This window comes from Polyergus mexicanus, unplaced genomic scaffold (genome assembly GCF_030449975.1).
Source record: "Polyergus mexicanus isolate NDT 795.1 unplaced genomic scaffold, iyPolMexi1.0 SCAF_14, whole genome shotgun sequence".
In the NCBI taxonomy this organism is placed as follows: domain Eukaryota; kingdom Metazoa; phylum Arthropoda; class Insecta; order Hymenoptera; family Formicidae; genus Polyergus; species Polyergus mexicanus.
This window is the reverse complement of record NW_027223334.1, coordinates 3,289,194-3,304,459: the sequence shown is the minus strand read 5'-3', so window position 1 is coordinate 3,304,459 and position 15,266 is coordinate 3,289,194. Positions and strand designations below refer to the sequence as shown.

General features: G+C 43.3%; 2 protein-coding genes across 2 annotated transcripts in view; both read right to left on the bottom strand.

Annotated features, from left to right (window-relative positions):
* The window catches only part of LOC138939439 (uncharacterized), a 126,978-nt gene that overhangs the window by 45,671 nt on the left and 66,041 nt on the right, over nucleotides 1-15,266 (bottom strand). The window lies entirely within an intron of this gene.
* LOC138939344 (uncharacterized) lies at nucleotides 1,192-2,227 on the bottom strand. Its single transcript, XM_070307033.1, has one exon. The coding sequence runs from the start codon at nucleotides 1,987-1,989 to the stop codon at nucleotides 1,270-1,272; it is 720 nt and encodes a 239-aa protein (XP_070163134.1). The 5' UTR covers nucleotides 1,990-2,227; the 3' UTR covers nucleotides 1,192-1,269.

The window sequence follows — 15,266 nt, the reverse complement described above, 5'->3', positions numbered from 1 at the left end:
ATACGAGTCGCGGCAACGCGTCGACCCACTTGTAAGTTCCGTTGAGCGTAAACATCTTCCACATATCGTTCTTTAACGTACGATTGAATCGTTCGACGACCGATGCCTTCAACACCGAATACGTGGAATAATGATTGATGTCGTGTTTCTTCACGAGACGTTGCACGTTGGCGTTGTAAAATTCCTTCCCCATATCGGTTTGCATATTTTTCGGGCGCCTCTCGCTATTTCGAATTATCTCCGCGATAGCGTCAGCCGTCTCGCTTCCACCTTTATTCTTGAGCGGTACGGCCCACGCGTACTTGCTCAACACATCGATGACGGTGAGTATGTAGTGGTACTCTCTGTTGAAACGAGAGTACGGACGCATCTCGACGATGTCGGCTTGCCACAGGTCATCGTAACCCCGCACTACGACGCGTCTTCGGGGAAAATTTCTTCTCGCCGAAGCATGCAGTTCCTCGACGAGTCGTAGCTTCTCGATATTTTTACGTCCGTTGGATTTTAACGATGTCATGTTTTTAGCGGTGCGGCTAGTCGGCGCGTAATAATACGTGTAAAGAAATTACATTATAATTTATATCTCTAACTTTTAACCACTCAATAACCGTTTATTCCCGGTCATCGTCTTTCAATAGTGGTTCTTTGTCATCCGTCATTCGTCGCCGTTCGATAGCCGTTCGTCGCCGTTCGATAGCCGTTCGTAGCCGTTCCTGGCCCGTTCGGTAGCCGTTCCTAATTCGTTCGCAGCCGTTCCTGAATCGTTCCTGAGCCTTTAGATAACCGTCCGACAACCGTTCCTGAACCGTTCGACCGTCCTTCAACCGTTCGTAGCCGTTCGTGAACCGTCCGTAGCTGTCCGTGAACCGTTTCTTGTCGTCCATTGTCGTTCGTTGACGTTTCGATGACGTTTCGTTGTCGTTCGTTGATGTTTCGTTAACGTTTCGTCGTCGTCGTTTCGTTGTCGTTCGTTGACGTTTCTAATCTAGCGATATTCGCACGCCGAAACTCGTTTACCACAATCTGTAACGCTCGCACGTCTTTCTCTAACGCTGCAAGCTTCTCGTCTAACTCTTTCAGTTGATTTCTCAACGTTTTAACGCACAGAGCGTTATCGCGCACGAAATTTCTCATTAATCCGTTCCATCGACGATACAAAATGGCATTCGTCGCGTCTTTGCTCTGCTCGAACATTCCAAATTTGTTGATGCGCATCATCGATGCGAGAGACGTCGGTCGATCGATTGATTAGTTTTGCCGAGATACCGCTTAATTTATAATAATACCGGCTTCGCGAAGTTCCTCGATGATCGATAGGATCTCGTTGTCGTGGCCGTTGTGGCCCGCTTGGTGCAAAGCGTCGAGCAATCGTAAACGATCCACCAGCTCGTTGGGATCGTCCCAGTGCACGTAGTCGATCTTGTTGTCGGTTAGCGTCATCGCGCGAAGCGCGAATAATCCCTTTCCAGATTTTGTTTTTTTGGATTCGATCGGTATCAGCTTTGCGATTATTTCTTTGTACTTGTATCCCCTGTTGCCCATTAATCGACCCTGCGCATCGTGATTGCGTTTATGCGCGTTCGTCGTCAACAGCATACTCTTGTACGTTTGCTTATCATCCTCCGTATAGATGACGTCATCGGGGACTTTTTTGAAGATCAACTCGTAAAGACCAGGTGTGCCGACGTATCGTACGCCGTCGATAATTATGTTATCCGCGTTGTCCACGTCAAAACGTTTATTGCCGAACATCATTCCATCGTTGTCGAAATAAACACCGTACACGGTGTCAATACCGCTCTCTCGATCGCCGCTCAGGACAGGCCAGACGTACCTCCGACCCAGCGGACCTAACTGATCTCGCAACGTTTCTCGGCCTTCCAGTGTTTGCAACTGATTTCGGACGGATGTCACGAGCGAGTCGTCCGTGGTTTCAAAAACATCCTCGTTCGCGAGTAATTCGGACATCGTAGGTTGTACGGTTCTCATTGACGCTGATGGTGTAGAGGTTATCGGCGGTACATCCAGTAGAGGGTCCGACCGTTTCGATTTATGCGGTGCTGGCGAGCGATCCGACCTGAAGTTGGATCGTTTTCTTTTTTGCGGTGTCGCATCATCTTTCTCGCGCTTCGTGATGGATAACGCTTCGATCCCCGCGTCGGTGTTACTCCCCGGCTCGTTCTTCACCGCGATCGAGCTAGAGTTGTCGACGATCTTTCGTAGCGGCTCGATGAGAGGTCTAAAGCGCCTGTCCAACACGATATCTTCATCGATCTTACCGGTCTTCAAAGCGCGATATTTCTTGCGAATCGATTCGCTCGTTTTCACAATTGCCCTCGCAATCTTCTCGCGCTCGCGAATATCCTCGCTCTTATCGATCGCAGCCATCGCGGAAAAGCAAAAAAAAAATGTCAATCTCTCTCTCTCTCTCTCTCTTATATTTCACCTCCGACGAAGTATCGGCAACGACTAATCGTTTTGCGGTATCGCGAACACGTTAAATCCTTTTCTGTATCGCCCATCGTTGAGCGAGCTGTCCTTATCTATCACTACGAATCCATACATGCATTGCCAACAATCGCGACACAATGCGCAAAATTCATCGTACGGCATGTCGGTATTCACGTGATCGTTGTACACGTGTTTCAGGTTGGTACCATCCTGTTTGAACAGGATCAGCAGGTTCGCGTTGTCGCGTATCAGATGTTTAGGTATTCTCGCGTACGTCTGACAGAGATAAAAGCAGTCGACGCTCGAGTGCCGGCCCATTGAGAAGTACTCTCTCACAGCATCTTGCTTATCACATGCCACGTCATCGAACACAAAGATCGAGTTTGGACGCGCCTCGCTCGGCGGAATGACGTCACTGTTGTTGGAGAACGTGAAGTAGCCGATTTCGTCGATCGATGTTAGCAAATTCTCCAGATATCGATATTTTGGTTGTTGCAACGACTTTGAGTACACGTACACGTTTTCGAAACGTACACCGTGCGGACTTTCCAGCAGGCTTATCAGAACGTTGGTTTTACCACAATTCGAGGGACCGCAAACGATCGCGCGTATAGTAGTCGGTAGCATCGTGCCATGCTTGCGCATCTCCGCGTTGTCCCCCATCGATCGTAATCTGTCGTCGCAATTCGTCACGCGTATCGCCAAAGGTTGTCGCACGAATCTCATTTTTTCACACTATCGACTGAGGAACGCTGGATCGAACGCCTATTTATAGGTGCGCGGAACCGCGAATCGCTCAGTAACGAAAATGTTCGTCCTACTGTCGAGACCTTCCGATATTTGCGATTTGAGCGCCGAACAGTTATAGTTTGTGCCGAAAATTGTTCTGTTGCGAATGTGCGGCGATCACGTCCACTACCTGTGGGACAAGCTTCCGGAACATATAAAAGCGGATTTAGAGGTTCAACAATATCGACGCTGTTACGAACATTACAATCGACCGTGGCAGCGAACGCACATCGACGGTCCAGCACCGTTGATAAAAGATTGCGACGAATGTCAACGAAAATAGGTACAGGCCTATTAAATCGTGCGATAAACACCCTCCCTTTCGAGTCACGTATCCCCGGCTATCAGTTTTGCGGCCCGGGCACTCATTTGGAAAAACGATTGGCGAGAGGTGATCGGGGTATAAATCCATTGGACGCGGCCTGTCGCGAGCACGATAGAGCGTATTCCCGGAACACCGATCTCACCGAGAGACACGCGGCTGACAGGATACTCGCCGAGAAAGCGCGAACTCGCATCGTCGCGAAAGATTCGACTCTCGATGAGAGAGCCGCAGCTACAGCTGTTTGGGCAGCGATGAAAGCCAAGACAAAAATCGGCATGGGTATGAAAACGAAGACAAAGACGAAGATGAGGACTACGCGGAAAAGGTCGACGAAAAAGCGGATACTTCCGACAGCGAAACGAGGCGGTGTATTGCCGATTCTACCGATGTTGGGTGCGCTCGGATCCTTGATCGGCGGAGCGGCTGGCGTGGCCAAGGCGGTGAACGACAGCAAAGCCGCGCGCCGTCAGCTGGAGGAGCTGCAACGCCACGATCGCGCGATGGAAGGTCGCGGGCTTTATCTCGCTCCGTATAAATACGGACAGGGGCTATATCTCGGCCCGTACAAACGTGGACAAGGAGTGGCAACGAAGAAAAAAAAACGTCAAAAAGACGCTAAAAATGCATATGGGTGTGGCAACGAACATACAATTAGAACCATTGGCGAAACGTATGCGTATACCGTACTTTAGAGGGGTTTTCATGCGCGATTCGTTACCGATCGGTGGTATATATCGAAACGAAAGCGGTATCGTGAATTTGGATAACGCCAAAGGACCGGGTACTCATTGGGTAGCGTATGCAAAGAGGGGAAATCGCGTTATATATTTCGACGGTTTTGGTAATCTTCGACCTCCGAATGAATTAGTGCGATATTTCGGATGGAATGTGACGAAGATCGAGTACAATCGCGCGTCCTTTCAATCCTACGATCAAAGCATCTGCGGACAATTGTGTCTGCGGTTTCTTCAAACGGTCGACGACAATCGGTGCGAACTTAAAGCCTGACAATGCGCCGTTAAGATTCAGTATTCGTTAAGCAGTTTTGTCGACATGTCTATGACATTCACGCTGACCGGGAAGAGTAGCGTCCTCGCGGCACACTACCATCCAGCCATAGATTTGAGCGACGGTGATTACGAGCTCGGTCTAACAAATTTTGAGACTTATCACACGATATCGAACGTGAATTCCTCGAATAATAAATATTATTTCGATGAGGATGACACGGAAATTACGATTCCCGAGGGATCGTACGAGATACACGCAATACACGAGTTTTTGAAACGTGCAATTTCACGGAAACGCCCGCGACGCGTAGTTCGCCCCGGCAATCGTGTCGACAAATGCGGTGATATCACGGGGATATCGCGAGAGGAGACCGTTCGAGCGAACGGTGACGAAGACGAGGTTGTAGAATACCCGATAGTGCTCCGTGCTAATTACAATACGATGAATAGCGAGATCAAGTGCGCTTTCAGAGTAAACTTTAACAAACCCAACAACATTGGATCGCTGCTGGGATTCTCGTCGAAGCGTATATTGCAGCCGGGACACTGGCACCAATCGGACATACCGATTAATATCATCAACGTAAATATTATCCGCGTAGAGTGTAACGTGACCGCTGGTGCGTACAGCAATGGCAAACGCGTTCATACGATACATGAATTTTCACCGAGCGTGCCGCCAGGATATAAGATATCGGAAACGCCGGCGCAGATCATTTACCTGCCGATCATCGCGCGGAGCATTACGGATCTAACGATACGCGTCGCGGATCAAGCCGGACGATTGCTCGATTTTCGAGGAGAAGAGATCACCATCAGATTGCACGTACGACGGCGACAAAATTAGCGCGCGATACATGAGATGCTCGTGTTGAGCGGAGCGAAAGACGCGATAGATAACGCGACAACAACGACAACAACATCAACATTCGCTAATATTCGCTTATCCGGTTGCGCCAAGAAAAAGAAACTCAACGCGTCAAACGTTGAATTTTTACAATCTTTGGGATTCGCGGTGCGAAATATCTGAGAAAACATGACCGATATCCTTAACATCGAAGGCGAGCCGGTCTTTGACAATCGTATCGTCAAGATCGAGACTCACACGTACAACCCGTACGCCAATACGACGTTTGAGCACAGCGATGAGATACGAATACCCATACAACAACAGGATCTGTATACGTTACCGTATGAGAGTTTTCTATACATCGAGGGAAAACTAGTGATAAACAAACCAGCTGAAGGGTTTGATGTGGTACTGGGAAATAATTGCATCGCGTTCATGTTCGATGAGATTCGATACGAACTCGACGGTGTGGAGATTGATCGTAGCAGAAATGTGGGAATAACCAGCACACTCAAGAACTATGTAACGATATCATCCGATAGAACCGTGATTATGAGAAACGCCGGCTGGGATTCGCCTACTAACACGAATGGATACTTTAATTTTTGCGTACCGCTCTACATGTTATTGGGATTTTGCGAGGATTACAGGCGCGTGGTGATTAACGCTCGTCACGAATTGATCTTAATACGATCGCGCAACGACAACAATTGCATGATTGGAAATTTGGTGTTGGAGCCTATGATCGACATATTCAAGATACAATGGCGAATGCCGCACGTCGTATTGAACGAGATTAACAAGTTATCGATGCTGCGCGCATGGAAAACGGACAATACCTCAGTATGGGTTTTCGCTCGTGGGATCTGTACGAATTTCCGCTATTGCAGCGTACAACCAAACATTCGTGGCCCATTAAGACCGCGACTCAGCTGGAGAAGCCGCGATACGTTGTTTTCGTTCTGCAGACAGGTCGGAAGAACGTCATGTCCGAGGATACGAGTCGATTCGACGACTGCAAATTGACCAATGTGAAACTCTATCTGAACTCGGAATGTTATCCGTACGACGATATGAATCTGGATTTCGATAAAAACAGATGGTCGATTTTGTACGACACGTATCAACGTTTCTGCAAAAAGTATTACGGATACGAGTATCTCGAGCCGAGTCTCACCGTCACGCAATTTTTACGTAACGGTCCATTCGTGATCATCGATTGCTCTCGACAAAACGAATCGGTCAAAAGCGCAACCGTGGATGTGAGATTGGAATTCGAGTGTAAGGAGAACGTGCCGCCGAATACCACAGCGTACTGCCTCATCATACACGACCGCGTGATTCAGTACAACCCGTTGACCAATGTTGTGCGCAAAATCACCTAAGGGGAATGAGACGATATAAAATCCATAATACATCAGGATCAATCGCAGTCTTGTTCTCGACGTGTCGATATAAAAAAGAAAAACGTTATGTCTGTACCAACGTTCGTGGACCTACAAGGATTCTTCGTCGGGATGAAATTTGTCGTAAAGGAGGTGGCGGTGCTGAAAAAGGGAACCGTTCTGGCGCATTACATTTTTACATACCCCCTACCATGGAATCTCCTCACGAAATCCGACAAATCCTGCGCTTCCTGGCTGATCGCGAATCACCATGGATTACGATGGGAAGACGGAAACGTGCCGTACAGCATGGCTAAACGCTTGATTACATCAGCCGTGCTTGGAACAGAAGAGGATGACGAGACATCGACTCTCGTGTACGTTAAGGGATGTCAGAAACGGGAATGGCTGGTGGATTTGCTTGAGAATCTTGCGAGAGAAAATTTAATTATCGAGACTTTGGATGCTGATTACGAAGATATTGAATCTTTAAATAATCTAGATGTTGCTAATACTATACGATGCGGAAAACATGTTAAGAATTGCGCATTACAGAATGTATTAAAAATATTTAACTGGTGGTCGCAATACCAAAAAAAATTGTAATATTTTTATAAATAAAATGTGTAAACGTATTTAATGTTTTTTTTATTTCTTATTCTCCCCACTCCTTTCCTCGCGAGTCGTTTCTAAGAATTCCTTTTAACGTTGGTCGTTTCCCCTTCCCACTCCTTTCCTCGCGAGTCGTTTCTAAGAATTCTTTTTAACGTTGGCCGTTTCCCCTTCTCCTAAATTTTCAGAACAATAATCTCCCATCGCATCATACGTTGACCGTTTCCCCTTCTCCTAAATTTTCAGAGCATTGATCTCCCACCACATCATACTTTTGAAACATAAGCGTCGCGTATATTCGATTAATTTTTATACGATCAGTGTCGCATCAACCGCTAGCATCAACGGTTCACTTCTCATAACCGAGAGACAAAATGTACTCCGCTGAAGGAAGCACCAGCAACGGTTGCAAACGCGCGAATTACTACGTTCCACGAGACGAAATTAAACCGTGCAAGAAACCACGAGATGAAGTTAAGCCGTACAAGAAACCACTTGATTTGTAAGTATCACAAATGTTTTATATATTTTTTTATATATTTTTCATATATGTTTTTTCCATGCTATTTCTTTTTTTTTTTTTTTTTTTTTTTTCAGATGCGATAAACCACGTATTTTGGTACGCAGATTTGCTTTGACGCGCACTGCTTACAAATACTTGGATATCGGAATCAGCGTTGGAATAACATCTTACGTGGAACTGCATCTGGGCGATAACCGAGGCAACCGAATCGTTTTGTCTATCGATACATGGGAATCGCTAATGCTGAAACGCGCGGACGTTGAACAACTTGTACAGACGCCTAATCATGCACCGATATGGATTAACGATTTAACAATTGAGATTGTTAAAATAAGTGATGCGAGTGTTGTCAAACTTATGTTGCGCGATTCTTGCTTGTACATGAAATCGTCAACTATATTTTTCTTATTCGAACTCGAACACTGTGTTAATCACGAATATTTGAAGCTGTGCGGGAATCTAGAAGCTGTAAATGATAGTTTCGATCAATTTGTTCGGAGTTTGCAAAGTAATATGTTTGGCTCCGAGAGAGATTCTGCGGTTAAAATCTTGCGCGAAGTCTATGATAAAACATCTATCATAGATTGCGAACTATTAGCTTATGCTGTGGATGAAATTTTGTCTGAAACCTTGAGACGGGGTGATGTATGGTAATATAAATAAATAAATAAATATGTTAAAAAAATGAAAAAAAATGATTATGTATTTCTTTCGCTTCCCTTCCTTGCATATCCTCCGTACAAACCGCGCGCGATCTTAAGGTACGATGCCGTAATGCGTGGGAGAAGGACGGCGCGAGGCGTTCGCATGAGCGCGGGAAAGGGATAGCGTTCGTAAGTCGGTGCGATGAGTATAGCGTTCGTGAGACGGTGAGTATGAGGGAGATAGCGCGAGGCGACCGCATGCACGCGTGTGGGAGAAGGACGGCGCGAGGCGTTCGCATGAGCGCGGGAAAGGGATAGCGTTCGTAAGTCGGTGCGATGAGTATAGCGTTCGTAAGACGGTGAGTATGAGGGAGATAGCGCGAGGCGACCGCATGCACGCGTGTGGGAGAAGGACGGCGCGAGGCGTTCGCATTGGCGTGGGAAAAGGATACGTTCGCGGGAGAAAGAGAAATAATGCTAGGCATGCACGAGTAGGAAAAGGAAAGAAGAAGGTGCAGAAATAATCATTTTATTATATATAATAATGTGTTTATTTTACAAAATGTGTGTATAATACAAATGTGTGTGTGTGTGTGTGTTAAAAATAAAAAATAATAAAAATAAAAAAATAATAAAAATAAAAAAATAATAACAATAAAAAAAAATAATAAAAATAAAATATAATATACGGATAAAAATAAAATATAATATACGGATAAAAATAAAATATACGGCGGTGCTCCATCTGAAACAGAAAAAATACGTCTTATTAAAATATCTAGTTTGAACGTTCTAAAATTTTAAAAATAGATACTTACAATCATCCCCATAATTCCTCTATGTCCTCCTCGTAGGGTTCGAGGCCGAAGAGACGTCTTAACATTAAATAGAGGTCGTCGGGGTCGTTATCCTCCCATACGTCCTCACGCAAATCGCGCTCGTGCCGCCGAAACATTCGAATCATTTGTCGATGTTCAAAATTCATAAAACCAGGAATCTGAATCTCGCAAGTAAAGTCGTACTATAAATCAAAATTATAATTCAATCAAAATTTTAATTGTAATATATTACAAATAATTAATATATTACAAATGATTAATATGACATGAAATAAAATATGCTACTTACTCTTTGGAACACCACTAAATTTAATAGGACTCTCAACAGCCCTATTGCCACATCCTCCGCCCACCATGCCGCGTTCCATAGCCCGCGGCGCAACACTATTTCCATTAATGATGGCATTACTATCGAAGAAAATTGCGACGAACTTATCAGACTTTTCCTTTTTTCACTATGTAGTGTTCTCGCCGGCAACTCGAACGATACTATCCTATAGCATCGGAAAAATCCAGATCTGCTGCGGCAGTGTTTATTACTGACGCTATATTATTTATAAATTATCGAGTAGCCGGAAATCGGCGCTTGCATTATATTTCAGACATCGACACCCGCCTTTTGTAAGTACACCGATAAACATGTCCCGACGCGAATTCTAGCAGCCGGACATCGGCGCTCGCCTTATCATCTAATTTTAATGTTACGCGCAATAGTGCAGTGTGAGATGATATTTGTTTATAATGTTTATAAATTCTCGAGCAGCCGGACATCGGCACTCGCCCTTTGTAATACACCGCGCTGTTTATGCTCCCGCGATAAGCCCCCCGCCCGCGTGACGTCATTCCCCCACGCCACCAAAATCCCCCTCCGCCCGCGTGACGTCATGCCCCCTCGCCCGCGCGGTTTCCCCTCGCCCCTCACCACCCCTCAGAGGACCTGAGTTAGAACCCGCATAGTATTACTACTATTAAACTTCGTAGAAAGATGATAAGGCTAGCGCCGATGTCCGGCTGCTATAATTTATTATAAACAAAATAAAACCATTGCGGTGGTCTCTTTATCTTTTTTTCCAGGAAGAGCCGCTCGTGCACTATTGTGCGTAACATTAGAATTATTATAAACAAGATAGAACCATCGCGGTGCCATAACGCGATAGATTAAAAATATATAATGAAGAACGAAGGGTGTCAAAAACTCAGTATGCGATTTGAAAGCTTACGGTCCGTATATCGACTGAAAGAGGAAGATTTTGTGATAATCTACATAAAAATGGAAATAGACGAAGTTATTGTTATTGAAGATGAGGATATCATTCTCGAAGACGCCGATGATGAAGTTATTATTATTGAAGATGAGGATGTCATTCTCGAAGACAACGTGATGGAAATTGTAAATTTGTCGGACGATTCATCAGACAAAGACGAAGACCGCATACTTTCGGAGGATTCCGATTATAATAGTGATTACAGCAGTGTTAGTACGGACATAAATCAACGTACTTTAAACCGCGTTGAAATAAATAGTTTAGGTGCGGTAAAAATGTGCTGCATATACTTTTATTATAAAAGTGAACACAATGAAAAAATTTGCACATGCTGTTTTATGCGCATTGCAGACTTATTTTCAAATATTCGTGTTGTGCGACAGCATGAAAATGCAATTTACGAACTAATCCTGGGAGCGGAGAGAATTTGCAGAGAATGTGGAAAACCGCTGCATCAGATAATGCCCTGCAACATGTGCCCAATTTGCACTGTATAAGCTGGACACATTTTGTGGGTGAGAACCACATTGAAATACTCAAAGAATTAATTGTATCTATTTTAAAAAATATTAAATTTATATTAATATAATGTTTTTCTGTTTCAGATGGACATAACGCGATAGATGAAAAAATATATAATGAAGAACGAAGGGTGTCAAAAGTGTATAACGAAAAATTTTGGTCGCTCGAAGAAAAGTCAAGTGCTTTTCCTTCGCACATGCTCTCCGACACACTTGAACGCGTCAGTAATAAACACTGCCGCAGCAGATCTGGATTTTTCCGATGCTATAGGATAGTATCGTTCGAGTTGCCGGCGAGAACGCTACGTAGTGAAAAGAGTAAAAGTTAAGTAATAAGATATAAAAATGCCATCATTGATCGAATTAGTGTTGCGCCGAGAACGCTATAACGCGTCGTGGTGGTCGCAAGACCTGGTGATGGGGCTGCTGAGAGCCCTATTAAATTTGGTTGTATACCAGAGAGTAAGTAGCATATTTTATTTTACGTTGTATTAATTATTTATAATATATTATTATTATTCAATTTTAATTTTATTTTACAATACGACAGTACAATGGAAATAAAAATCCCAGGATTTGTAAACATTGAACGCCGGCAATTTGTGAGAGCGGTGCGGCGGCACGAGCGCTATTTGCGTGAGGACGTATGGGAAGACAATGGCTCCGACGGTCTCTATTTAGACCTGAGACGTCTCTTCGGCCTCGAACCCTACGAGGAGGACATAGAGGAATTATGGGGTTGATTGTAAGTATCTATTTTTAAAAAATATTAAATATTAAAAAAATTAAATTAGTATACTAATAAGACTTTTATTTTTCTGTTTCAGAAGGAGTGGTATATATTCTGAAAAAGAATTAAAAGATCTGAGAGATCATATAATGTTTCCGGCCGAACGACCGTCAGTACTTAACACCGTAGCAAGAGGAGTAATGGGAAGACCCACTTCTCTACAGGGGGGCTCCATTTCCAATTTATTGGATGAAGCATCTATGGAAAAGATAGCCGCTTCCGCTTGGAAAAAATTCTGGAACAAGTTCCTGTTTTTCGGGAATATCAGTGCTGGATTACTCGGCATATATCTAATTGCAAGAGTTTCCAAGTTAATATTGGACACAGTTGTGCACGGTTATGCCTTACATACCGTGTACGGATGGTCCATATACTTACTTGGAGCAATCTGGGACTCTCTTACAAATATTTTATTACATCTGGGAAGACGGAGGCGACCCGAGAGGCCACAACAGAGCCCACCATCACCACCACTACTGCCAAGCGCACCGCAAGAAAACAATAAAGCAATAAAACCCACCAAACAAGGAGATCACAACACCATAGAAATGAATGCGGTATATCCTCTACTACGACCGGAAGAAAACTCTACCTATACGTTAGAGATAAGAGAATAAAAAAAAAAGAAAAAAAGGGGAAATCAAATTTTATTTTATTTTTGTTCATTAATAATAATAAGAATAGTAATATAATAATAATAATAATAATAATAATAATAATAATAAAAAAATTTTATATGAAAAGAGAACGACGAAACGCCTTTTCCCCTCTTCCTCTCCATCAACCTAAAGCAATGGGCCCCTCTTAAAAACTTTTCAATTATATCAACCTAGTCTTACCTATTTTTAGAAAATGGAAATCAAAAACATCAACACCCACGAGTTGACCCGCGGACGATTGGAAGTACGGATAACTCGCACAGCCTCCATTACTTTTCTGGGTCCAATTAAAAAACGGAGAGAAAGACCTAGTAGAGCTCATCGAAGAGCTCAACTTTCAGATGAACCGACGAAGTCGCTACCTCCACTGTTGGCCCGAAGACTTGAGGGAAGATGAACCGTACGCCATCCAAATAAAAAACCTCTGGCAACGCGGTCTCATTATAGGAATAAACACAGCAACAGCCATGGTGAAAATATCTCTGAGAGACTGGGGCCTGGCAGTCTGGAAACCGATGAGCCAGGTATACTTCTTGGAAGACCGATTCAGAGAATTGCCATGGCAGAGCATCAAGTGCGGCTTGTCGCACACGGGTCTCGTAAACGTAGCCACGAAATGGCCCAAAAAAACGCGATTGATATGCAAGATTCTCGGAGATCGCCAAGAGGGGTGGATACGAATTATCCATCCTCTGGGTGAAAGAGAAGCCATGGTGAAACTGACGATCTATAATGAAAACACCGAAGGGGCCTACAACCTACGAGACTCGTTGATCCAGCTGGGACATGCGCGACTCATCGACGACGTCGCCACAAATGTATTCCCCCACTTGTAAAAGTGAGAGGAAGCCTTTTACTTAACCGTTCCCTAACATAGACTAATCACAAAAATATACATATAGAAAAAATATATATATATCCTATAGTATTAATAAGAATAATAGTAGTAAAATTTTATATATACACATACTATTGTAGTAATAGTGATAATAATAACAATAATTTACCTTTATAAGAAAAAAATATATCTCAATAATCTCAAAAAAAAAAAAAAAATTACCATTATATATATATAGTATGGCATTACCGTATTTTATTAATTAACTAACAAAACTAAAACTATCTTTTCTAACACTATAGAACAGCGTTACTTGACCGATAGTTACAAAAAAGTGATGTCAACTAATATCAGCAAGCTACAGAGAGAGATATATATATATACATGTAAAACATGTCACAGAAAAAATCTATTCCAGCGTTTGTCAATTGACAAGTCATCATTGCATATCTATCAGCAAATCTACATTTAACTCAGATCCGGGCAAATGAAGCTTGGACATTCTATTATGGGATTCAACATGGAATCCTAGTCAATGGCTAATTGCTCGTAATAAACGAGAATCCAAGCCAAATACCAAAAACCTTCCCGACAAGCAGAACATATGCTGTTCAGATGACTCCAACAACACAAGAGGGAAGAAGAAAGAAAGGAATATCCTATCTCTCTCACAGGGCAATAAAACCCTCCAGCCGAAGACCCAACCTTATCAATAATGGTCAGGTAAACATTACGACATATACAGTTTTTTTCTCTATCTCTTACGCCATAAATGGGCACATATAAGAAAAGATAGTTTTGTATAAGAATTATATATATAAAAAAAAAATAATAGTTAATTGAAAAAGTAAAAGAAGGACGAAGGAAAGAAGGAAGGGGTTTTGGTGATCGCCTTCTCTTTCCTCCTTCTTAATAAACAAATCAGCATGCCCGAAACCATATACAATTAGGATACCTTAGTTAATCGCAAAAGGAAGGAATCTATTTCATTTTTGCAAATGTCGGGCTCCTCCCCAACATTTGTCTAAGGCCGGGGGTGTTACGTCCTGGCAACTCCACGATTCCTTCCTTTCGCAATGTTGCGGCAACGATAATCGATCGGTGATAAAAATAAGTCGTTCAGTAAATAGAGCATCTTGCGCCACGCATTTCTTTAAACATCTAGTCACTTGTCAATATCAATATCTATGAACAACCGTGGGAAAGACGCGAGAAACCGGTGACGAAACCGCGCCAGTCGCCTAAAATTAAACAAATCAGTAGATACCCTCGAAATAGAATTTCCCAACGGAAGAATAAATTGATATCGAGAAGATAATAAAATTCCCTCTAAGAAAATATCCGACAAACGTAACTAAATCAATAATGATGAAACTCCTGTGACGACATATCCAGTAACGACGGTAAGACCCTTTCTAATCAGATCACGTGCGCAAGACAAAATCTAATGCCCAACTGATATCGAGATCACCAATCGACGATCGCCACGGGTAAAAATTCGAAAAGTAGGAGAAACACCCCGCCTAATGAGGGCACTGGCATAATTTTTAATTCGTTGGAGACTTGGAAGATTCCCACTCTTAGAAATTAGAATACACCCTAAAAGAGGAGATATAAAAAGAGGACAAAAAGGGCCACCCACGGTCTTACTTAGCACTTGCTTACCACTTCACTTACTTAGCACTTGTTTTATTCACTTAATTCTGTGCGTGCGTCTTCAGTTAACATAAGTCTCATTAAGTGCCGTAGCGAAAATTACTAAAAA

Bases quoted from the DNA above. Each gene is read 5' to 3' on its own strand.
- LOC138939344 (XM_070307033.1), bottom strand. From the start codon at position 1,989: ATGAGAACCGTACAACCTACGATGTCCGAATTACTCGCGAACGAGGAT.